This window comes from Euprymna scolopes, chromosome 14 (assembly GCF_053919585.1).
Source record: "Euprymna scolopes isolate OS-2025 chromosome 14, ASM5391958v1, whole genome shotgun sequence".
In the NCBI taxonomy this organism is placed as follows: Eukaryota; Metazoa; Mollusca; class Cephalopoda; order Sepiida; family Sepiolidae; genus Euprymna; species Euprymna scolopes.
The window spans coordinates 90,749,062-90,776,672 of record NC_136495.1 but is presented as its reverse complement, the minus strand read 5'-3'; the positions used below and the strand labels follow the sequence as shown (position 1 = coordinate 90,776,672).

At 31.5% G+C, this 27,611-nt stretch overlaps 1 protein-coding gene across 1 annotated transcript in view; it reads right to left on the bottom strand.

Annotated features, from left to right (window-relative positions):
* Positions 1-939: 939 nt before the first annotated feature.
* The window catches only part of LOC145293155 (actin-like protein 6A), a 127,798-nt gene continuing 101,126 nt past the window's right edge, over positions 940-27,611 (bottom strand). Inside the window, exon 2 of the mRNA XM_080139605.1 lies at positions 940-1,477. Coding sequence (XP_079995731.1) covers positions 1,299-1,477 — 179 coding nt within the window. The 3' untranslated portion in view covers positions 940-1,298. The remainder of the gene's footprint in view (positions 1,478-27,611) is intronic.

The following is a 27,611-nucleotide window of genomic DNA, read 5'->3' as shown; positions in this document are numbered from 1 at the left end:
AGACCAAATAGACCAAAAAAAAACAAAAAAACCTATTTTTCAGTGACGAAAATTTCAATGTATTATTAACGCTAAGGCTATTTAAAGCAGAATAAAAAAAAATTATTTTAGCGCATTTGGTCCACCATAGTCGAAAGGCGGCAAACGCTTTCAAACGAGATAAAAAAAAAGTGATATTTTTAACACAAAGTGCACAATATTTATCGATTTTTTTTTTTGTATCGATTCTTCAAAGCATTCCCTGTTTAATAATGGTCATGCATTATTCGGCTCGCTAAAAACTAAAAAAAATTGTTAATTTATTTATCAAAGATTTTAAAATGGCTTTTTTCATATAAATATTGAAAAAACGTTTTTTTTGTTTTGCTCAACTTAAATTAATTATTTTACTTAACATATTCACGGAATTTCACGCTTCAAAACTCAAAAGCAGAATAATTAAATACAATCAAAGTTCTAATATTCGGACGTCAAAATAAGGTATGCAAACAAGTTTTTGGGTTTTTTTTTTTTAAATCTATAATCCTGTCCCTTACAACACCACAATATGTTTTGTTCAGTTTCAGATGATTATTTTAAGCATACTTGGAACCCCCTCAAAACAAAGGGGGGGGGTTGTAAGAAAAAAAAAATATATATATATATATATATATATATAAATATCGTTTATGAAAAATAAGTACACTGTTATAAAGTTCATTCTTCTCTTAATAATCGCTGAAAATTTCATATTGATTGGATAATTACCCGATTTTTGGTAGATTTTTAAAAAGACGGTCCGTCAAAAAGTACTTACCTACCCCCTCAGTTTTGGTGGTGCCTACCAAAAAGGCATCTCTATCACGTTGGAAAGTTTTTCACTCACTGACACTTGTCATTCGAGTTTCGCTGCTATGGCGGAAGTGGTGGAGAATGGGTTATGGTTGGAGGGATCTTTTCGTTTATATTTATAGAGAGAGTAAAGCATTAATCCTAAAAAGTTCTTTCAAAGTAAAGAATTTTACATTGAAAAATTATTTCACAAAATCACACGGCGAAAACATACAAAGCAATGGTTGTATTTTGGTATCCAAAATAATTAATAGAATTTCTAAATATGGATATCTCATATCAATTCATTCATTTTAAACTCCTTGACCCTGTATTGAACTCAAAGTCTAGATAAAATTTATTTTAGAATTTGTGTCATGTTGTAGAGGAAGTTAATAGTTAGACAAAGCTCAAAGCACCATTCGAATTGTTTAGAATTGACAATTGCACAAAATATAAACAAAATCATTTTTTGTTTTCATAAACGGTTAACTTTTCTTTCTTTTTTTATTTGGTGCACATAATTTTTTGTTTTTGAAGATCGCAAATTCATAGTTTTCTCTCAAAGAATGAATCAAAACCAAACTTACTTTGGGACTATCTTCTCCAGCATAGCCAGCTCGAAAGGAATAAGAGCCAATGTCAAATACCAGTGCACCCACTTCATCTGCAAAAAGAGTATGGCAAAATGAAACAATGTTTTAGCTTGAAAAAGAAAGCTGATATTATTAACAACAAGTAAAAACTATAGAAATAAATGCACTTGAATATATTAAAAAGGCAATGTCTAGAAGGAGATAGAAATTTAGATGCGGAGAAATTAAAAACCGAAGGCTTACAAGCATGATTTCATATACTGAAAAAATGTTTGAAAAGTTTAAATGATCAAAACTGAACAAAGGAACATTTTTTTTGATCAATTTTTAATAGAAATATTTAACTCTTTCATAGAAAACAATTTTTAATTAAAATTTTAAAATTTGTTCAAAAGATTAAGAAAATATAGAAGTTTTTAAGATGAGAAATTACAATTATTAGAAAACTTGTCCATATCTTAGTTATATTCACAATAGCTGACGTTTTGTAACGTGGTAGACCCAGTGTTGTGTATGAGAGTCCCACAAAGAAACACAGGAAAGAAATTTGACTAGCTTTTTTTTCCCCAGTTTCCACACCAAGCAGCCTAACATGTATTTTTCAAACCAACGACAATATGATTGCCTTCCTACTTTTCCTCTTGCGGTCAATTAACAGTTTCTTAGTCTGCTGTTATGCTTGTAATTCATTCCACTGTATACAGTTGTCTGAAAATCTTGTTAAATTCAGAGAATAAATGAGTCTTGCATCTTGTTTAAAAGTTTGTCATGTCTACACATGGTTAAAAATCTCCGTCGCATGCTTCCCCCCCCCCTCTTTTTTTCCTTCATCTTCTGCCGATCCCGCTGTGACGTCATGCAAGCGCATATAGCTTGGTCATTTGCATACGTGTCAGTGGCTTTGTTACAAAAGAATGGGTCTTATATTCAGTTGTCTATTCAAAATGTAAGATAGCTGAAATGTTAGGACATACAACTGAATAGCAGAATGAAAATAATTTAATCCGTGGATTAAATATAGGATCAAGTATCTAATTTTGTCCGAGTGTGGAGGTAAGTAAAAAGAAAACTAGCAATCAAACCATTAAAAGAGAAGAGATGTGTGTTGGGATGCCAGTTAAACATTTTAAAAGATCAATTTAAGTAAAAGCAAATATAAGTTTCCTTGCAAAACAAAAGCAACAAATAAAAATTAAATGGTGAATAAAAAATAAGCTTACTTTAAATGAAAGCAAGCAGAAAACTCAAGTGGTACATCACATAATGTTGTCAAATCAAAAAAGCTTTGCCTTCTATGAAATTTCTTACTAACAGAAAGTCATAAGCTGAGAGATTTGAAAAGTGATGAGTGAATATATATTGAACAGTGCATTCAATGGAATCAGGTCCTATTGTAACATTGCCAGTGCCCTTCTTCCCCACATTCTTTTCTGCAGTTATTACATTATAAGTTTGGTGTGACACTAACATTTATTAACAATGGAGTCAACAATTGAGTTGATACATAGAAAAATGCTTCACAATCAAGTTGGTCACATTACACTTAGTTTTCATTGAAATTCATTTGTATTGAATCAAACCATTGCATAATTTAATTCCATTTAAGTAATTTTTTTTTTTTAATTTGAACTAAATTAAAAAGGATATTTACATATAACAAAAAAGAAACAAAAACATTAACTTAGGAAAAACAACAAAACTCACTTTTGCAGGGAATATACTCAAACAAAACTTTCAATTTTTTATCTATAAAAAACAAAATCAAATGAAATATTGATTTTTGACAAAGACCGATTAAGAAACATTTTTATTGTTTCTTTGAGAATCAAATACAGAGAAAAGCAGGTAAAACCAAGCATATCTATTTACTCAGTATTTGAAAAGAAACTATTAAACTTATTTTGTCTTAGATGCGAAATTTACATAGTAATGATTATATTTATACTAGAAGGGTTTATTTGGCATTTTCTGGACGTAAAATACGGTAAGCAAATAACTATAATCGCAAACACTTGCAATACTGATGTTTTTGTAGAACGGTAAATAATATAAGCAACTTAGTATAGAATGAAAAGTGTCACATCAATATATTCAATAGTTTTGCGTTTTGTAATTCACAACTATGATACCAATAAGTTTTTTTAGTATAGAATGAAAAGTGTCACATCAATATATTCAATAGTTTTGCGTTTTGTAATTCACAACTATGATACCAATAAGTTTTTTAGTATAGAATGAAAAGTGTCACATCAATATATTCAATAGTTTTGCGTTTTGTAATTCACAACTATGATACCAATAAGTTTTTTTAGTATAGAATGAAAAGTGTCACATCAATATATTCAATAGTTTTGCGTTTTGTAATTCACAACTATGATACCAATAAGTTTTTTTAGTATAGAATGAAAAGTGTCACATCAATATATTCAATAGTTTTGCGTTTTGTAATTCACAACTATGATACCAATAAGTTTTTTTAGTATAGAATGAAAAGTGTCACATCAATATATTCAATAGTTTTGCGTTTTGTAATTCACAACTATGATACCAATAAGTTTTTTTAGTATAGAATGAAAAGTGTCACATCAATATATTCAATAGTTTTGCGTTTTGTAATTCACAACTATGATACCAATAAGTTTTTTTAGTATAGAATGAAAAGTGTCACATCAATATATTCAATAGTTTTGCGTTTTGTAATTCACAACTATGATACCAATAAGTTTTTTTAGTATAGAATGAAAAGTGTCACATCAATATATTCAATAGTTTTGCGTTTTGTAATTCACAACTATGATACCAATAAGTTTTTTTAGTATAGAATGAAAAGTGTCACATCAATATATTCAATAGTTTTGCGTTTTGTAATTCACAACTATGATACCAATAAGTTTTTTTAGTATAGAATGAAAAGTGTCACATCAATATATTCAATAGTTTTGCGTTTTGTAATTCACAACTATGATACCAATAAGTTTTTTAGTATAGAATGAAAATTGTCACATCAATATATTCAATAGTTTTGCGTTTTGTAATTCACAACTATGATACCAATAAGTTTTTTTAGTATAGAATGAAAAGTGTCACATCAATATATTCAATAGTTTTGCGTTTTGTAATTCACAACTATGATACCAATAAGTTTTTTTAGTATAGAATGAAAAGTGTCACATCAATATATTCAATAGTTTTGCGTTTTGTAATTCACAACTATGATACCAATAAGTTTTTTTAGTATAGAATGAAAAGTGTCACATCAATATATTCAATAGTTTTGCGTTTTGTAATTCACAACTATGATACCAATAAGTTTTTTAGTATAGAATGAAAAGTGTCACATCAATATATTCAATAGTTTTGCGTTTTGTAATTCACAACTATGATACCAATAAGTTTTTTAGTATAGAATGAAAAGTGTCACATCAATATATTCAATAGTTTTGCGTTTTGTAATTCACAACTATGATACCAATAAGTTTTTTAGTATAGAATGAAAAGTGTCACATCAATATATTCAATAGTTTTGCGTTTTGTAATTCACAACTATGATACCAATAAGTTTTTTAGTATAGAATGAAAAGTGTCACATCAATATATTCAATAGTTTTGCGTTTTGTAATTCACAACTATGATACCAATAAGTTTTTTAGTATAGAATGAAAAGTGTCACATCAATATATTCAATAGTTTTGCGTTTTGTAATTCACAACTATGATACCAATAAGTTTTTTAGTATAGAATGAAAAGTGTCACATCAATATATTCAATAGTTTTGCGTTTTGTAATTCACAACTATGATACCAATAAGTTTTTTAGTATAGAATGAAAAGTGTCACATCAATATATTCAATAGTTTTGCGTTTTGTAATTCACAACTATGATACCAATAAGTTTTTTAGTATAGAATGAAAAGTGTCACATCAATATATTCAATAGTTTTGCGTTTTGTAATTCACAACTATGATACCAATAAGTTTTTTAGTATAGAATGAAAAGTGTCACATCAATATATTCAATAGTTTTGCGTTTTGTAATTCACAACTATGATACCAATAAGTTTTTTAGTATAGAATGAAAAGTGTCACATCAATATATTCAATAGTTTTGCGTTTTGTAATTCACAACTATGATACCAATAAGTTTTTTAGTATAGAATGAAAAGTGTCACATCAATATATTCAATAGTTTTGCGTTTTGTAATTCACAACTATGATACCAATAAGATTTTTAGTATAGAATGAAAAGTGTCACATCTATATATTCAATAGTTTTGCGTTTTGTAATTCACAACTATGATACCAATAAGTTTTTTAGTGTGAGAATTTATATTTCAAATATTTCTGCATTTTGGGACCTATTGAATTTTATATTAAAGAAGAACCTACATATATTAATATTATATTCATGCATTAAATTTCAAAGATAAATGAAATTACACTTTGTGAACATGTAATTAAATTACATGTAAGCACATTTATTTGTATAATGGCTTGCTGACTTATGAAACCTGACAGTTTTTAAACTGTCCTCAAAGTGGCAATATCTAAATTTTTCGAATTGTAATTTTATTTTTGTTTGCTTATTTTTGTCCTCATTGTTACAGCTTCAATTATAAGTATTGTAATTAGTGTTTGCAATTCAATGAATCAATAAAGCTACCGGATTGGGATGACTTTTTATAGTGGTGTTTTGTTATTTAATCCAATTTCTTTTTATCTTCAAAAAGGAAATTGTGTGTGTGTGTGTGTGTGTGTGTGTGTGTGTGTGTGTGTGTGTGTGTGTGTGTGTATATAACTTAATATTTTTGTTTTGATAAACAATTTTTTTTTCAATACAGCAACAGATGAATGTTTACTGGAGTAGTTGTGGAGTAGTGGTAGTCTATGTTATCATGTAATATGATGGGAGTACTCAAATGCAACCATAGCGTTTTACAAACATTGCATTCTTTTTTTCTCTCCTTTTTTTCCACATACTTTTGTTTCTATTACCTTTTCAAGTCATTCAAAAAAGAGCATTAAAGAAAAAAATGATAACTATTTTAAAACTATTTTACTGAGAAAAATGTATGGCTCTCAGTATGACAAAGTAAAAACTTATTATGGGGAGAAAAGAATATCTGGTCTGAATTTTAATGCTGACAACAGTGAATAAAATGCTTATAACATTGAATGATGTTAAAATTAACTATCTGAAAAATTTGTTTAAAAATATGTAATAGATTTGAAAATATACCTATAAACATTGATATTGTAGCTTTGGTGAAATTAATTTAAAAGTAATGAAAGTAAAATCTAATATGCATTCTATCAAAAGAAAATTAAGCACCCAATCACAATTTATAGATTCTGTTATGGTCATTACAATACTGAGATTCAAATTTACAGTCTCAAGAATGAAGGTTACCAACTCTGACATTGTGATTACTATATTTATGCTTCAGATTTGTTACTCTTTTTCATGTGCTTTTTTTTTAATAAACTGAAATTATTACATCGAGAGTAAAATGAAAAGAAATAAAAATAAAAGCAAAGTACACAGTGTCTATTTATAAAATATGACATTGAAACGAAGTGTTTTTTTTTTTCAAAAATACTCTCATGTGTAAGAAAAGAAATTCAAGCAACATTCAAAGGAAATGTTTTTTTCTTCATTTTATTTTATACTTCTTGAATGAATTTTTTTTTTAAGTATACATATGGTGGCCGAAACACTGTTTTGCAATCCTGCCAACAAGATCTAGTGAATCTTGTAAAAAACGCCATAGATATTATTATCGATTCCTTGTTGCTGTGGTAACAGCAGCTGCATTAGACTGAGTGGATGTCCATTGTAAAGAAATCAATATTTTCAAGATGGAGGAGACAAAACTTTTGCATTTACATTTATATTGAGCAGGTAATTTTGATATCATTTGGCCAGAGTATTTAATATCAAACCAGCTCTCACAGTAAAAATTAAAAGCTAAGATTTAAACTATGTATTAACTTAAGTCATAAATAATTTCTAAAATAGTCTCAAGCAAGCTAAATTTATATTTCACTGCTGTGGCCTATGTTAAATACATTAAACATGCAACATGTCCTTTTCATATGTTCTCTACATTCATATATACTAGTACACACCATGTTGCAGCAGTGCCAAGTCCGTTGGACAGGTCATATGCAGCATGCCTGATTCAAGGTTCCCAAAACAGGTCCTTTATAGTGAGCTGTCCAAAGGAAAAACAACCACAAGACAACAGAAATGATTCAGGGACAATCTGAAGGTCTCCCTCAAATAGTTTGGTTTGTATTCTAACTCATGGGAAAAACTAACCCACAACAGATGTTCCTGGCATGCCGCAACTCATAAAGGGGTTACAATTGCTGAATCTGCATGCAGTGAAGAACGCAAGAGGAAATGTGCTACTAGAAATAACAAAAGTCAGCACTTCTGCTACAGAATTAAACCACAGGTGTCCAACATGTGGTAAATACTTCAAAGCTCGAATTAGTCTAACAAGCCATCTCTGAACTTTCAGAATAATTGCATGATCATGGTCATCTTCACAAGTGATGGACAAATATCATATACTAGTATATACATTAGATGTCGATGGCAACATTTTAGAGTTGAAATTCAGATGTGGTTTAATGAAAGCAACTTTTTTGTTTTACAAAATATTAACCTATATAAAATTAAAGGCCACCTTACACATGAATACATATGGTTAAAATTAATTATTAGCAGCGGTGAATATCTTGAGTCCAAGTTAAGCAATTTATGCAGCTTAAAGAGTTATAAGTTGGGGTTTTTTTAGACAACTCACCATCTGTAAGGATAGCATAGACAGTGATGCTCATATAAACACGCTTCATATTTTATAGATAACTGACATTTTTAATCCCTTAAAATCTTAAGTATACCTGAGTTTTTAAAACCTAACAAAAATGTCAGAAGTTTTAAACTAGCAAAAAGCACTACATATAAGAATAGCAATCCAAACATGTCTCAATTTAGACATCCATTGATTTTACAAACAGAATACTAATATCTAATACTGCTAATCAACGCATTTTTTGTAAGTTTTTTTTTTTTTATTGTTCTAATATGCAACCATTTGCTGAGAGTCTTTTCAAAGATGGAAACCAATCATGTCTTAGACTAAAAAGTCATGAGATCACTTGAATTGCAACAACAGAAACCAGAACCAGGAGATGAAGGAAGCTTTAGCCAATGATCTTTAATGAGGTTAATCACATCAACACAAAGCGCTCATCTCAAGTTATCATATTGATTATTCTGTTTCTTGGGACCAAAGACGAAAAAAGTAGACACTATTACTTTTCTCATCAACAAAACAATGGCTTATTCTTTGTCAATAGTTATGAAGATATTAAGTAAAACTTCAATATCAACAAATTAAATACAAACTTAAACACTGCTTGAAAATTGGAGGAATAACAACATTGTGAGCTGACATTTAACAATTCTTATCTGATGAGATTTCCAAGATGAGTTATTCACAGGTTTTCAGTTGTATTCATCTTTCAGCCATTCGTCTTATGCTTTTGCCGTAGTAACCTTTTAAGACATTTAAACTGAGCTCTTTATTTGGAAAAAGCAAACAAAAAGCACACGCACAAATCAGTTGTGAAACTGCATACTCCCTCCTAACACAAAGATGGGTCAAAATCATATTTGGACTTTTTCTTTTCCAAGTTGTATGAAATTTTGCCAAGTAGTACCATGAAAATGATAACTCGAAAAACTACTTCTGATCAGACTGAAATTTCACATGATCATTTAACTTGAAAAATTCTGTCAACATTTCAACCATGAACAAAATCATAAGATGTCAGACTTTATTGACTACAATATGTGCCAAATAACGAGTTTCTACAATAAAAAGAACTGAAATTTTCACTAAAAGTGTCGTTTATATCTTTCTGACCAAGTTTGGTTAGGATTCATCAAGCCACACGGATACTAGGCTGTACATAAAGTTACAAACTCAGCCAAAAATATAACCTGGATTGAATTCTACTTGATCCTGGTGAAGAAGAAATGAAACCACAAAAATTAACTAATGTATCGAAAAGTATGAAAGCATTGATGTTAAAAACTCCAGGCAAAATCTGACAAAATGCAAATTGTTCAGAAAGTATGACAACTAAAAGCTTGTGAACAGGCTGAAACATGTAATATCACAATTTATCTTATTGCTTTTATTTTATTTTTTCTAATAAATCTATTATATTATATATGTAATACATATTATTTAATGTATCAACATAAAATGTTATCAGGTATACAAGGTGAACAGAAAGTCCTTGGACCAATTCAAAAGTGGTTTATTAATAGAAAATTACAAAAATATAAATTAAACATGAATGAAAATTATAAGTTAGAAAACCAAGAATAAATTCAAATTTATTTTCAATGTGATGTCCCTTCCTTTCGATTAGACGTTAAATTCTCTGTCTGAAGTTACCAACCGAGGCACGCAGCGTTTCCTGAGGTATTTTAGCCCATTCACTCAGAAGAGATGTCTTCAAAGCATCAACACTTGGATGAGCAACAGAACAGACCTTTGCCTCCAACAAAGACCACACCGAAAAATCCATGGAATTCAAATCAGGCGATGCAGGAGGCCACATCTTACTCCAGAATCTTGGAAAATGACGTTGGCACCAGTCCTGAGTTTTTCTGGCGGTGTGGGATGGTGCCCCATCTTGTTGGAAGGTGAAAAGCTGATCTTTGAAGTATTTCTTCATCTCTTCAAATGCTGGAACCAAAATATCGTTAATGTAGCGATCTGTGTTGATCTTAACCCCCTGCTCCACGAAAATCAGAGGCGACTTCCAAGATTTGGAGACTGCAGCCCACACCATGTGGGAAGACGGCTTTTGTCGGCGGAAAATAAATTCTCACGGAGTCATCAATGTCTGCTGAAGATTTTGCGTAAACTCTGTCGTTCTGATTGTTAACCGTCGCTTCAATTGTGAAGAGTTTTTCATCAGAAAAAACGATCTCTCGCTCTGCCGTGCCAGCCTTCAGTTCTCCAAGAAGAAGCTTTGCTCTTTCAAGTCTCTTGTGCTTTTGGGCAGGTGTGAGGTACTGTCTCTTTCTCATCTTGTAGGGGGACAACTGGAGATCGTTTTTTACGATGGTTCTCATCGAGGTCATGATCACATTCATGTCTTTAGCCATTTGTCTTGCAGATCTCTTCGGGTTCCTTCTTACCCTCTCTCGGACAGCTTTAATCACCTTCTTTGTTCGAGCAGTGCGAGGTCTTCCACTCCTAGGATGGTCTTCAGATGTACCAAGTTCCTTAAATCTGTTCACAACATGGTACACGGTGGATTTAGCCACTTTCAAGAGCTTAATAATCTCTGAGTTTGTCCTTCCCGCGCAATGAAGCTGAATTATGGCCTCTCGTTTGCTCATTTTTCTGAAAGTTTAAACAAAATTATTTTAATATTTTTGTTGAAAATAATTAGATCAATAGTTAGACTAAATACTTACTTTATTCGAAAAGAGAAAAAGTGATTTTAACAATATTTAATTTTAAAACTAAAAATGGTCCAAGGACTTTCTGTTCACCCTGTATTACGTATAGATCTTAACAGTACTTAATACGCAAGTAAAAAATTAGATAGTAACTATAATATGGCAATTAAGCTACAGAGAATTTTTTGGGTTTCATTTCCCATGCATTTTAGCCTGAGGAGTCCTTATGAGGATATAAGATGGAAAACTCTGTTTAACTTAAAAGGGGATAAGTAAGGGATAACCAGTTGCTTCGAGTAGATGAAGTTCATCAGCTGTGGAAAATAGTCCATCTAGGGTAGCGATTCCCAACCTTTCAAATATGGTTACCCATTTCAGAACAAGCAATCATGAAACTATCCAAATCCTTGAAGTATATAGAAATTATTTTTTGTACAACAATATACCATATATTTCGATTATTTGTGAAGTAACTATATATTCCGTAAATTTATGATTAATTTTAAATTTATTTGTAAAAAATCCCAAAGCTGCTACAAAAATTAATTGCAAATCAATTAAAAATCATTCAAACACAAATTTTAAAATATGTTTATGAACCTTAATGAGACAGCTGACATTGCATTCTTTAGCTAGCAAATACATTGTCAATATGGCACACCTCACGTCGTCTTCTACATTTAATTGATTTGGGTACTTGTTTTTAAACATAAATTGGGAGAATGCTGCTTCACATAAGTTGTTGGGAATGAAAACAAATTACTTATTGTGATTTTTTATATAACTGGGAATTTTGGGAAAATTTTTCCCAAATTCTTCTTGTTGCAGTTTACCAAACCATAATTTAGCCTTTTTTTATTTATTTTTATTTTTTTAAATCAATGAACTCTTCTTCTGCTGCTCAGAGACATCAAATATCAAATACACTGGCATTTAAAGGCTTGATTGTAAGGAAGAAAGATTTGCAATATTCCTCAGGAAAATAACTTCTTATTTGAATGGTAAGATTTTATTAAGTCATATAAGTCATTAATGTAAATTTCATTTGCTTTTTCAACAAATTGGGAAAGTATTAAGAACATGTATAATTTCTTTTTGTTAATTTTGGTGATCCAGACTTCCAATTTCATTAAAAAAAAAAAAACAAAAAAAAAAAAAAAAAACAATAGACAACCATATTATTATACTTTCCTTACCCTGTAACTTGTATTAATAATAAATATCTAAAAAAAAAAAAAAAAATGTTCACCATTACAAGTGCTCTATCAAGACAAACTCAGCGCAATTCCTTCCATTCTATAGAATTCTTTTTGAAGAAATCAAATAAATATCAACAATAATTGAAATTGGTAAAGGCTTACAAAACAAGAAATCTGTCATTTTTTTTCATTATTATCATATTGTTTAACGTGGATAGAGGCCATGACTTATTTACTGCCCCAGATGCCAATCAGGAGACATATATCTTTGGTACATGAACAAATAAGATTCTCAGCTACTGTATTCGTTTTTTTTTAACATGTGCTATTTTTAATGCAATCGTGTATGAAGCTTCAATGGTGGATAAATTTTTGTTTTGAAGTAATCCACTGCTATCAGGCTGATGGCTTTTAACATCAATTTTTGCTTTAAAATGTCAACACATTTCTCTTTTAAGTCAGAATAGTTAGTTTGGAGATGTCTTCGAAATTTACCTGGTTTCATAAACTTATGAGCAAGAATTTCCAAATACACTCCACACTGGTCTTTTAATACCTGTAATAACTATGCCTGTGAATTCCCACTTCAAGGAATCATCACTGTACTTTCTTTTTCTTACACTAATTTTTAAATGGTTAAGAATCACTCAAACAACACAAGTGGGATGATTGCTATCGGTGGCATGACTAAAATATATCAGAAACCAAACATAAAATAAGCAGAGAGGCAAAAGGCAAGTAGACCAGGGAAAGACAGGAGTGTAGCAAAAAGGAAGAAAGTGGGTGGCTGCCTGTCATCATAACCTGTGTGATAATTCTCCCTCACTTTCTCTCTCTTCATCTTTTTTTCTCCTTCAAATCTATCATGAAAGAATAAAGCAACAACACTCAGTATATGTGCATATCATAATACTTACACAACAGCAATATTCTCAATAGACACATTACACGTAATAAATTCAATTCGATTTCCTTTACACACGGAAAAATTCCCAACCTGTCACAGAGAAAGAAGGCAACAACACTTGATGAGCAAATCTATTTTTGTGTCCTTCTTCTCTTACATTAAATTAGAAACCAAAATCTCACCTTTGTATCGATATTTTTTTCACCGTGTTGTATATAATTCACATCCAGCTCAAAATCAATTGGCGATCTCATGGCACTAGTGTTACAACCCAAAATGGTGACCCACTAGAGATTTCAAACTTCCATTGCCTTGTGTAATACCCATCCATAAAAGACTTTAGGAGAAAACCTTAAGGAAAAATCTGGAGTGGAGGCCTTAAAGCAGCCTATAACTTCATTCTTTCTGTCCCTTTGGTGCCAAACTGTAACAGCCTTGCCGTTCTTTTGGATTCATCAGCAAGGTGGAGAGGGGTGTGCTATCACGGCCACCAAGAGTAAGAAGAAGGCCTGTTAACTGAAAAATGTCTGCAGGCAATGTAGGTAAGATTTATCAGACTGTCAGTACTATATGAGGGCCATTTGAAAAAGAACAATAAAACATTTTTAAAAAGAAAAAGGAACACAGTTCGATTAATACTGAAACTGAACTTTATTCAATATAAAATATAAATATTATCTATGTAAAATTAAGTAATTTTAAAGCAATATACAATTTAATACTGATAAAACTGAATTATGAATTTAGGGAACAAACAATTAAAGAAACATTAAACAAATATTTTTTGGCCTTCGGAACAAGATCAGTGTAGTATCTGTTTTGATGCTACACTTTACTTTTTCTGTCTTCGGTCGGTGGAGGAGAAATCTTTCATGACTGAGATTATTTTTGTTCCTATCCAGAGTGCCCCTTATAGGGAAACTGGATTTTTCCCACAAGATTATATGTTGAAATATTTAAATAACTATTACTTTAAATACAGAAATTACATTTAAAGTTTTGGTTTTCTGTTCTTTGTCCATTTTTTCCCCATGTTTTTCATCAAAATATGTAGTGTATTAGTTGTCTCACAAGCCATCATCAGTGATTGCTCACTGGCAGTAACCTGTGGTGTTCCCTGGAGACCAAGTGACAAGTTTCCCCAGATTTCCAGTGTTCTCCACCTTTTGACCACTTGTGCAGATGATTGCATGTTATTGCAACAGCCGTTGTCACTGATTTCTCGTTGGAAGCGGCCATTGGTGTTTCCTGGGGTTTGGGTGACAAAATGCCTCCCCAAGATACCAGATTTGAACTGCACACTTCCAGTGGAGATTTGGTCAGTACTCTCTCACCTCGGTCTTTCCATCCTCCCTGACCCTTCACAACTAGTTGGTGGGGTGTGGCGCCAGTCGATGTCATCTACAATAGTTTTTTTTATTATTATTATTATTATTATGATAATAATAAGGGTGCTTGTGCAGTGTACGCATGTGTATTTTAAATATTATTTTCAAGTTAAATTAAATTTTAGGTTTGTATTACTGTACACAGATTCAAAAAAGTTGTCAAAAAATAAATATATCACAAATAAATGTTATCAAAGACAAGATAAGTTACCTATCTGAGAAGGTTTTTAGTGGTTTTACTCACTTTAAAACATGTAATCGCTTTGAAAATCATACAATGTTTATCAATATATTTTGAAAAGAAAAATGTCGACATGTTTGGTAGAAAAGTAACTTATCTTGCCTTTGATAACATTTATTTGTTATATATTTGTTTTTTGACAACTTTTTCGAATCTACGTGTACAGTAAAACAAACTCGTTATGTAAATTATTTAAGGTTAAAATGTTATAAAAAACAAAAAAATTGAAGTTTTAAATATATTTTGAAGAAATGAATTACGCCCGGTGCTAAAATATTGATAATTCACCAATCGTAAAAAAAACCTTCAAAAAAAAACACTGCCATGAAAAATGTTTACTTTAAAATATTGGTACTGGTGCAGAGAGTGATCCGGACATAAATAATAGCGTTATTTAAAAAGCCATTCTTAACATGAGGAGGAGAGGGTGTTTTGTACCTATTTTATACTTTAACCTTACAATTGAATAAAAAAAAAAAAAAACACATCATAAAACTTTAATTAAACTTGGAAATATGATTTAAAAAATAGTGCGGATCACTCTCTGCACTAGTACCAAAATATTTGAAAATACTCAGTGAAAAGTTTTATTTATTATTAAAAGAACGGACTGAAAAATATATAATACTAAAAGTCTATGGATCTTGTATGTTTGCAATCAGATTTCCGGTTTTCAACATCCGGTTGCGCATGCGTAAATAGCAACGTCTTCAATCCGTTATTCCAATTCCGGAATTTTTATATCGCTTTTAATACAAACAATTTCATTTAATTTGATCAAATAGTTATTTATATATACAAATAATACATAGATTCATAGATAATTATAATATATATTATAAAATCTATTTATCTATGAATCTATTAATAATATGAAATATTACCCTATACAATTTATGGAAAGAAAACACCTCTCACTTTCCCTCTAATAGATTTCAACACTCCTACTCCCTCTGTTTTCGTTACGTACGCGAGAAATAGTTACGTGTATGTGTGAGAGAGAGAAAAAGACAGCGATGTAAAACTGGATAGAGTTATCCCCCTTAACTAATGCAGACCTTTTTACTAGAGGGCGTTATTACAAAAAAATTTCTTTTTCTTCTTCCCATGTTTTTTAAAGTCGTCTGCTTACATTTCCAAACGGAAAGCTGAATCGGTAAATGCACACATTTCTATTACATTAAATAGTGTTTTCTTTTACACAATGGGTACTGAATGTTTGCTTAAATTAAATGAAAAAAGTTACATTTTATTTTCATTTTCTATTTAAAAAGCCATTATTAACATGTGGAGAGTGTTTTTTTTATTATTCTGTACTTTCAACTAACAATTTCATTTAAAAGATGATATATCAAAATTTGAATTTAACTATAATAAGGATTATGATACCTGTTCAGTGCATATTTACCTATAAGTATGACCAACCACTTATAATTCAGTAACTGTAATTTAAAAAAAAATAACAATTATAATAAACAGAACGACTCATAGAAATCTATCTATATTCTTTTTTCATTTTAATATACTTTCATAGAAATGCTTCTGTTATGTAAAAAAAAACTATTTTCTTTATGCCACAAGTGTCACGCTCATACATGAATTCCATAGCTAATATAACGTACTGACCCAACGGGTCACGGGTGGTCTAGTATTATATAAAAATTGTTTGCTTTGCAGTAAAAAATAAATAAATAAATAAATAAATAAAGGAAATATTCGACTTTCTCCAATAAAAATAAAAGTTCAAACACAAATTCACTTATGATATTTTGATTAAAATTATCCCAAATGTGCAATTATAATAATTATTTTTCGAATGGAGAATTGTTCTTTTTCTTTAGAACATACATGGATAATCGGTAACACATATTGGTAGCCATATTTTTTTATGCCCGTTATCATGACCACGTGGTTGAATACCAGAAGCTGTCTATACCTACAACTTAATTAGGAAGTGACGTTACGCTGCCATATGCATCGGTCTTCTTTCTCGGTAGCCACGGTGCTATGTGGACAACAGTCTATCTTGCATATCACACTGCCTAAGCTAGTATCAAGCAAGTCTAAAGTGATGAGCTTTGATATTGATACATGGGGAACCGTAGTTACCGGCACTAAGATATCACTAGATTGGCATAGAATGCAGCAACAGGAGTTGTTCCGACGATGGGAGAGATTTTTCGATTTTAATGGATAGCTGCCACTCATCTTAAGCTAGGTAGTCACCAGTCAGTTTAGGTACCATCATGCCACAGTCTTTTTTCCTGTATCAATGGGAGATAGCCGACATTCAGACTAACATTATACTAAGCAACAAAAGAAAAAAATCAGCTCTGAAACAAGGTGTTGAAACATTTTGACAATGACCGTTTTCTTCTGAAATATTTCAAGACACTTAGAGAAATTTTTGCAAAGTCAAACACAATTTAGTTATCTATATAAGATGCTTGAATAAAGAAAAGCTGCATGTTAATATAGAATTGACATTTTTTTTTCTTATTGGAGTTGAAGATTTTATTCATGCATAGCCTATAGAACTTAATTCTTCTGAAGTATATATATATAGATAATAATGTTAAATATAATGGCATAAACTTTAATATAAAAAAAAAAATCAATATTTTAGAGTGGATAAAATGATTTAAAACTTTTTGTAAAGCCATGTAGAAAAAGTGAATGAAAAGAAGAAAAAAATTATTTTAAAAAATATAATTCACCTCAAAAGAAAATATTTAATTAAAATATAAATTAATAGAATATTGCCCCCCACCCAAAAAAAATAAGTAAATTCTATATTATTTAAACAAAGTAGCGAGAGACAGGTGTTGTTAAAACATGATAGATCGTATTTTGCTGTTAAGTGGGGAATAACATTTGATAAAGATATCAATGGCAAAGGAGTGAAATAAAATTGTTAGTTTTATCTGCACAAACATAAAAACATTATCTCCATGTAGTATAAAAACGGTTTTTATATTTATGTATCATTTGTTTTTAATTTATAAACATCTCAGAAATGCTTATATCAAAGCACACACACATACACAAAAGTGAATAGTTGCACTGCTAACCGAAGTCAATAGCAAACATAGATTTCCTGCTAATACATAGGAGAATCTTACAACTGAGCAGGGCCGAAAACAATCTACAGTGCAATATATTAATCAATAACTACATTTAGTTCAAAATTTATAACTCCACTGGGGATTTACTAAATAAATTCAGTGTTTACATGAGTGTATTGAATGGTTAAAAAAATGATTTTAAATCATTACAGTCAGTTATGACAATAAATACAAGTTTTATTTCCTATAGAAATGTGATTGTATTTATCACTTATGCCGATGCTTGATAGTTTTAAGGATTTTTTTTTCTTATATATTGATACTAACTGAAGGACCCGCACATGCATCAAAAATAAACTTAAAATGACACCCTTCAAATTTCTTTATATATTTAACTCTTTAATATCATTATAGCTGTTAATGGGTTTAAAAGGTGGGGTTCATAGGTAACTTAAATCAAAAAGTATTAATATATAGATAATCTTAATTATAATCCTTATTGATATAATTTCTATGACTTAAAAATTCTATACATTTTCTGTTTTTTGGTTGATATAATCAAATAGTTGTATCATAAAAATTAGGAACAAAAAGGAACCATTTTAAAGGGTTGTATTTGTTAATCAAACAGTTTTATTTGCACTTGTTTACAGAATGATAGAGGTATGAACTTTGGCTAATGTAGAGGTGTTAAATGTAACAAGATGATTTGATGAAATGACATACCATTAGTTTAGAAGAGCATTTAATAAATAGTATGAATACTTTTCATCAGGATTTAAAAAATGTAAGCAGCAGAAAGAAAATACTTCTGATGAAAACAAAAGTATGACCGTATAAAAAGAAAAAAGAGAAAAGAGAGCCGATTGCATGATTGTAACTATTGATTTATGTTAATGTAGCAAAACGGCTGCTGGTTTTGGTCCAAAAGCCATACCTACAAGCATTTAGCTGGGATGAAAGCCAGGCTAGTAACAGAAGGTCTGAGTCAGGCTTAGTGTTGAACACATGACAACTACCTTTGTTACCCAACTAAAAAGCATACATTTATTGAAAATGCATATCATATTTGTAGGTTTCTTCTTTAAATTCCTTTATTCAATGGCTCATTAATGAGTTGAAATTTTGTAAATAGCTACACATTTTTTTTATACAAAATAGATAACTAATAGCATAGATATTGCATCTGAAAAACTTGATTGAGAAATCAAAATTAGAATTATATAATAAGCATCAGTATTATTACTAATATGTAGGTAAGAAGTCAGCTGTAAGAAAAAATTAAATTCTTGCAAATAATGGCCGACTCTCGACTTGTTTTTTATTTTATCTGAAAGTACATCTTTTAAACTCCTCAGCCTAACATTCACAGTAAGCATGAGTTGGAACAATTACATTGAGAGTATTGCTAGGACTGCTGCGAAAAAGGTAGGTTCTCTCTACCATGCTAGAAAGCTACTAACGCCCGAAAGTATCCTGTACCTCTATAAGGCCACCATTCACCCATGTATGGAGTATTGTTGTCAGGTTTGGGCTGGTGCATCTGCTACTAGTCTCACTCCTAGACAAGGTTCATCCCAGCTTCAGCCTCTGTCCTATCGACGAAATGTAGCATCCCTCTGCCTATTCTACAAGTACTTTAACGGTGAATGTTCCGACGAACTGCAAGCACTTGTACCCCCTCGACGTAAATACCCCGACAAACCCGACAAGCAGCAAAATCCCACCCCTTCACAGTAGAGATTCCTAGCTGTAAGAGAACCTTCTACTCCAATAGTTTCTTCCCCAGAACCGCTAGACTTTAGAATTTCCTTCCGGGCTCCTGCTTTCCCAACTGTACTGACATGCAGAAGTTCAAGTGTAACGTGAACCGACATCTTGCTGCCCAACTCCCCACCTAGTACCCCTGTAGCCTGTGTCCCTAATAGTACATCAAAGTGATAATGTGCCTTGTTTGGGGTGAAAATGTATTAAAAAAAATTTTTTAATTAAAAAAAAAAAATTGATTAGCTATATTATGTTTAGCAGACATGCTCAAAGTGGTTTTCGATTATTGTATAGCAGTTACTTATAGGTGATAGATCTTGCCTATGTAAACTACTGTATTAGTAAAACCAAGCACATAATTTTGCATAATTTTATAGGTTTTACACTGTCTGGATCTATGGTTTCTTCCCCATTTTCTGTCTCTCTCTATGGTGTTATGTCTTACAGTGCATTTCTCATTATGAGGGACTTTGATCTGACAAGTCTATGTTTGAAGTTTGATGCTTCTAATTTTTACTCTTCAACAGCATCTTGATCATTTTTTGCCTCGTTCTTGTGCTCACTTATCATTTATAGTGTCACCACCATCTTGGCTTTGGATCTGTCCATATCCTTCATCAAATTCTTCATGGGCAACAATGTTATTGCCTTTTCTACATATTAATGCAGTAATGTGTCTTTTTTGCATTATGAAATTTGCTCTTACAGATCCAATTTCTCCGTTTCTCTTTGTACAACATGTTTTCATTGGTTGAATAAGATATGGGATTCTAATCTGTTTACCCAGACAATCATTAATCTAATGTGCATGGTATTGTTCTGTAACTCAATAATATTAAGAAAGTTTCGGTTATCATGACGCTCCGCACTTCTTTGTTTACCTTGGAAGTGACGTCACACAAATCTTATAGTACGGATGGCTACAATTGTAAAAATAATTTGTTTTATTTTTCTTTCATTTTGAGCTCCTTTTTTCTCCCGTTTAACTTTTTTTTTTTTCTTCCATTTCTTATTTTGAGCGGAGAATTTATTTTATTTTCATTTTGAGCTCTTTTTCCGATCCGGCGTTACCTTTTATAGATACTCCTGCAGTCCTGCACTTTACGACCCGAGCTATTTTTTAACGCTATTATTTAGAAACCTATTATTTAACATGGGGAAGGGAGGGTGTAGTGTAACTATTCTGTACTTTCACCTAACAATTCAATTAAAAAAAAGGTAAATATGAAGAATTACTCCACCCTCGAAAATTCCTTTAAAATTACCACTCTTAAAGGTTTTCGGGATCGCTGAAAACGAAAATAACGTTTAAAATTACGGCAAACGAATAGTTTCCAAGATATGAAGAAATGTTAGTTTTAAAAAGTGGGGGATCACTTTTCTATAATAATTTAACGTAAAATGATCACCCACTTTGTTTTTTTTGGGGGGGGGGCTTCCTTTCTACCATCGGAAAATTCTTTAAAATTACCTGTTTACATTTGGTGGGAAACGGTGTAAAATAATAAACAGTTCTTCTGTTTGGTTAATGTCAGCACGTCACTTATGTTAAAACAGTTAATTAAACTGCATAAGCACCTGTTAAAAAACTATACAAGTAAAACAAATTATTTTTTACTTGTAAACTGGTTTATTAATTGTAGAAAACAAAAACAAACGGGAGAAAAAAGGAGCTCAAAATGAAAGAAAAATAAAACAAATTATTTTTACAATTGTAGCCATCCGTATTATAAGATTTGTGTGATGTCACTTCCAAGGTAAACAAAGAAGTGCAGAGGGTCAGGATAACCAAAGTTTCATTCTTCTCTTGCAGAGAAGAAAATGCTTTTAATCCCATTTTTATTGTTTGTACAATTCATTTTGCAATTCCATTTGATTGTGAATGATATGAAAGTATTTTATAAGATACACTAAATATTCCTTAGCCATGAATTATAAACTTTCATCACAAAATTCAGGGATAGTGTCAGAACACACTAATATTTTGATGTCATTTTTAATGAATATTATTTGCAATATTTATTTTATTGTATTAGTTTTTCTATCTTTTACTTAAAATATCTCAAACCAGGTCAAAAAGAGTCATGTCATTATAAAATTATAATCCAATTCTGTTAATTCGTACATGATCCATGAACTCTCTTGAGACTATAGTTCTGTGTTCATTCTGACAAAAATGCTTTACTTTTGCAAATGTGGGACATTTGCATACATAATTCTCCAGGTTTCAGATATATCCAGTCCACCAAGATTCAAGTTTTAAATGTTTCTGTTTAACATTTAGTCTTCAGTGTACATTTTTATGCAGGTTGGTTTTTTTTTGTTGTCTTTTCTATATGTTTCTGTTGGCACTATCAAATCTACTTTACAAATTACCTCTTTTTGTATTGATAGAATGTGTCTGGTTTCTTTGTGTGACCTTTCTGCTTATGAATTCCATTTATTGTTTTTTATTCTAGACACAACTCCGTTTAAGACTGGATTTTGTAATGCTTCCAAATATAATGTAGGTATTACATCAATGTTTACTGAATGCATAAATTCATTTTTCAATATTTCCCAGCACTTTGTAATTTTGCTATATTTTTTCTAAAAAAAAAAAAAAAAATACAAGCAATCCTATGCAAATATTAGTCATTGTGATTTCTTGAAATTGGTCATCTATTTGGATTGGATTGAATGCATTTTTTTGATCAATTTTTGTAAAACATTTCATATTTTATTAACCGCCCAAGCTTGCAGATAAATACGGAGCTTTCAAATATGATGGACTGCTATGTATTTGTAAATTAAAACTGGCTTTAAAATATGTTGAAGTTCCAGTTTTGGGATTTTCAATATTCAAGACGTAAGTATGCATGTGATATTAATAATAAAAACCAATACATGTGCAATAAGTAATGCCCCTGACCCACTTTCAGTTGTCTGATCTAGCTGAAATTTTGCATGTGCAATGATTTATATCTCTAAGGGTTATATGGCAAATTACAGCTCTGAACTAATTGTGGTTTCTGTTTTACAGGTGTTTGATCTGAGTTGCGTGTGAAATGAAGCCTGTTGAATGTCGAGCAGTGATCTGGTTTTTGTATTTGAAAGGACGCACACCACAGGAGACTTGACAAAATAAAAGAAACTTATGGTGATAATACCTCATCATATGACCTTGTAAAACGCTGGCATCGTGAATTCAAACATGGCCGGAAGTCTGTGGAAACAGCTCCCAGACCTGGTCGCCCCCCCCTTCTGCCATTGATGAGGCATCTGTCCGTCAAGTTGAGGCTGCCATTTTGGAAGATCGGCGCATTACTATGCACCAAATAGCCCAAGATGGCAAGATTAGTACAGGGTCTGTGGAAACTATCATTCATGACCATTTGCATATGCATAAGGTGTCTGCCAGATGGATTCCCAGGTTGCTCACACCATTCCAGAAGTGAGAACACGTCGAGTGCTCGAGGATGAATTTGGAGAGGTGCCAAGAAGATGGGTCAAAGTTTTTCAAAAGACTGATTACACAGGATGAAATCTGGGTCCATCACTGAATCAGAGACCAAAGCCTAGTCAATGCAGTGGAAGCACTTGGACTCACCACCTCCAAAGAAAGCAAAGGTGCAGCCCTCCGCTGGCAAGGTCATGCTCACAGTCTTCTGGGACCAGGACAGAGTAGTGATGACAGATTTCCTGGCAAAGGGTACCACAATTACAGGAGCCTATTATGCTTCACTTTTGAGGAAATTAAGGGAAGCTATAAAAATCATGAGGTGGGGCAAGATCAGCAAAGGTACCCTCCTCCTACAGGACAACGCTCCGGTCCACAACTCGCATGTCGCCAGATCAGAAGCACGGGCGTGTGGTTATGAAATCATCCCCCATCCTCCTTTCTCTCCTGACCTTGCCCCCTCTGACTTTCACCTCTTCCCAGCCATGAAGTTGTTTTTGAAAGGAAAGCGTTTTTCAGATGATGCAGCCTTGATTTCTGAAGTCACGTTGTGGTTGGAGGACCAACCTGGGGTGTTCTACAAAAACGGTCTCCAGAGCTGCATCAAATGATAGGAGAAATGCATAACTCTGGGTGGTTCCTATGTAGAGAAAGACTAATAACTGTGCCAAGTTTCGTTGCTCTACTGCTATGGGAAGTGGGTCAGGGGCATTACTTATTGCACATCCCTCATATAACAAGTGAGGTTAGTAAAAAAATGATAAGGAGCCATTAAGGTCTTTTGAATTCTCAGTTGGTGGTTAGTTTTTGAATAATCATGGGCGTGGCCACTATGTATGGAGTTGTGTTTTCTTTCATGAGTTTGCATTTGTTTATATTTTTGATACTTTTAAGCCATTGCTCATCTCCTTGGCAATTGCTAATGTGAGAAACAACAACACGGTCAGAGCAAGAAGAGAAAGAATAGGCCATGGTATACAGCATTAAGGTTGGCAGTTGTTGTTGAGGATGGGGCAAACATGGTTCACAATTGGTGCCATGACCAGGATCAGCCTTTTACTGTGTGTATTATAATATGCTTTTATACACTAATTCTACGGACATGTCTATATACCCTAATATAATGGGTGTATTACTGACACATGGAATTCTCAAATTTCCAACACAGGAAACTTATACTGGATTTTTATCATCGACTCAAATTATATTAAACAATTGTCATTTTCTCTGGGACACCATTTCAAGAACAACTTATAAAGTTGGGATTTTTTTTCTGTATTTGTTGTCTATTCAAAACTTTTTTCTTTATCCCCATTTGTTTTTTCTTTTTTTAGTAGAAAATTTGAAATAAATAAATATCTGTTTATTTAAAAACAACTCCGTACGGTACCGTCCTTTCTAACCCTACTTTCAATAAAACTTATAAAGCCGCATTGACCAATAATAAGTAAATACAATTGTAGGTGTAATATTAAACAAAAATTTACTTTTTATATTTAGCTTAAGATTCAAGAATCCAACACAAATTAAAAATTAGAATTCCAATCTTCCAGTTAATTTAGAATTTTCCATTAATGTTTTGTGTAACTATTCATTATGCCTAAGGTATAATTATATCAAGTGTCAAGAGGGAATAATATACTCAAAATTGTATAAACCCTGAAATTTTCTCATATTTATCCTATTTAATAAGTTGAGAATAATATAGATATTTTTATAACGAGTCACCCCCCCCCCGCATTATAAATTCTTAGCATTTCCTAATTTCCCTTTGTTAATTGCAATTAAATTGTAATTTAAGTTTAGCATAAAACCTTATTTTACCCTAATTAGATTAATTTCAGTGAAAATTTTAAAATACTAAATATTTCTCACTCTACTTGTCACAATGTATATAAAAATTTTAGCTGAAATTGTTACCTGACAATACGAGTTTGAAATAGGCTAACAGGTACCTCATTCTTTGGGGACAATTTTGTATAATTTCTTGCTTTTTAGGCAAATTCTTATTAGGCGTTACTATATAGAAGGATTCCTAAGTGCATAATTACTAGGGACGTACCGAATAATAGCCTTTAATAATAGGCAGATTACCGATTAATCGGACGATTATTACTTTTTGTAATGCCGATTCATCAGCAAATTTTGTCATAAATTATACTAATATTAACTATACTGGAAAGGAAGACAAGTTAACTCCTCTTTTGATGGCCAGTGAAAATTTATCGAAGACGTGCATCATTTACACTGTATTATCAAATAACAGGTATGATGTGCTGTTAACATGTAGACTTTTACAACTGCGCTGAATTTGAAGTAAATAGATGTAAACATATGGAAAATTTCCCCCTTTCTCTTCTGATTGAATTAACATTTTTTTGAACTTAAAATCATTTCCAAAGAAAATTATTACTTCATGTTTCAGTTTTCATGTTAAGGAATTGTATAGTAAATTGTGACGACATGAAAACGAAAAATAAAGCATTCTTCATCAGTCATACTTTTTCCTCATTTTCAGACTCTTGCTACCATTACATATACATTTATTTTTATGGTTTAGATAATGTACATTTTATTGAGATAAATTATTAATTAGATATCAAACATAAGTAATTTATATACATAAAAATTAACCAAATATGGACAACAACCTTCAACCATAATGGCAACCAGCTTCTGATGGGAGTATTTTGATGTCAAGCCCAAGAATAAAAATACAGCTGTTTGCAAGTTACAAACTATTACATCAAAAGGTGGCAAATCAGCAAAAACGTTTACAATGACTAATATGTTAAACCATTTTAGAAAGGTTCGCTCAAAAGAAGCAAACATTGCAAATAAGAAAAGGAGGCACAATGAATATTGAGGGGCAGACATTCCAAGAACAAATGGCAACAACTACAAGTCTCCAGTGAAACACCAAATTACTACAGAATCAATATTGACCAAAAATAAAGTTTGGGATATTAATAACCACAGGTCACAAAAGATCCATTATCTGATAAGAGAGATACTATTGATATTAAACCATATTCTTTAACATCTGACATTGGATTTAATAGGCTTATTGCAAAACTTTGTTCAAATTACAGCATTCCATCAAAAAAGTACTTCACTACAAAATAATTTTAGATATATTTCCAAAAGTAAAACAAAAAATCAATTGTCTCTTGCTAAAATTAGCAGCATTTCATGACATTTGGACAGCTACAACAAATAATGCTCCCTTTCAGTATTTCACAGGTCATTGGCTTTCAAATGACTGAACCATGCAGAACTGTGCTTAGAGTTGTTCTATTCCCTGATGCACACAGAAAGGCAAGAATAAGTGAAGAATTCCACAATGTTCTGGAGGTGTATGAAATCTTCAATAAAGTTTTCTTAGTCTTGCAGGATTCAAGAGCAAATATGGTTTCTGGTGTCAGGGAATGTGATTTAGAATAACTATCATACATTATAACTCAGGCTGTGAAGACAACCATTGCATCTAACAGAAATACAGTCTCTCACTTGAATCGCTTTCTATTAGCAAATTAACTGAAATACAGTATCAGCTTAATTGGGAAAAAACGAACTCATTCAAGATGTGACCACATGGTGGAATTCAACACATTATATGCTGAAAATAAATTAAGAACAAGGAAAAGCTCTTGTAATGTGTGCTGTTCAGATTCCTACTCTAAAATCAATGTGGACTGGAAATATCCAGTTCCTGAGTGCATTTGAAGAAATCACCAAAGAAACAAGTCACAGAACATCAACCATACCAACTTAGCTCTGAGGTTATTTCTGTCAAAAGCTGTCCAATCTAATTCTAGTATTTCTGACTTTAGTAGAATCCTTCGTACCATTGTTGAACAATTCAAGCTATCGATGGAAACAAGATTTTCATCCTATCTAAATGATAAAAACTGGTGTATGTCTACTTTCCTATACCCATGATTCATATATTAATTTTAAAAGATTGGCATAAAAACATAATTTAGAATTGGATTCTACATCTACTTTTCACTGATGATCAGCAGTATACACTACAAATTACAACATGACAACTTTGAAACTAACTGACAAAAAAAAAATAGTAAAAATGTCACAAAAGATGTTTTCATCACTCCTAGTATAAGAAGACAATAGGAAGTAAAAGTACAATTATTTCTAATTTCATTTTAGCCTTCATTTTTGAGGTGTGAAAAGTGAACATTGCATCATTTTTAACAGCAAAATTGCACTGATGAGCAATTTTTAAAGTATCATAAAATAAAACTGAATTAAATGACAGTAAATATGAACATTCAATATAATTCTATACATAATGATTATTATGCCTACTTTTTTTTTTAAAATTCCAACTGCAAGAAAAATATAGAAGCTAGAAATAATTGTAAGAAAAAAGTAGTAACAACTAAATAGTGAACAGCAACAGTGAATATACTGAAACCACCAGGAAACATATTGATGCGCAAAAATTAACTTGTGATTTCTAGAAAATCTACAATAGTGTAGTAAACAATGAGCAAGCAACAATACCCGACTAACCCACAATCATGAGGTTGTTTGCACAGCAACTGAGAAAGCTAACATGCTTGTCCGTCAGTTTGCAGCAAACTCTACCTTGGACCCAACAAGCCATACCCTCCCTGATTTTCCTCTGCGGACAGAAACAGCACTAGATCTGAAAATCACCCCTTCTCAAGTACATGATAT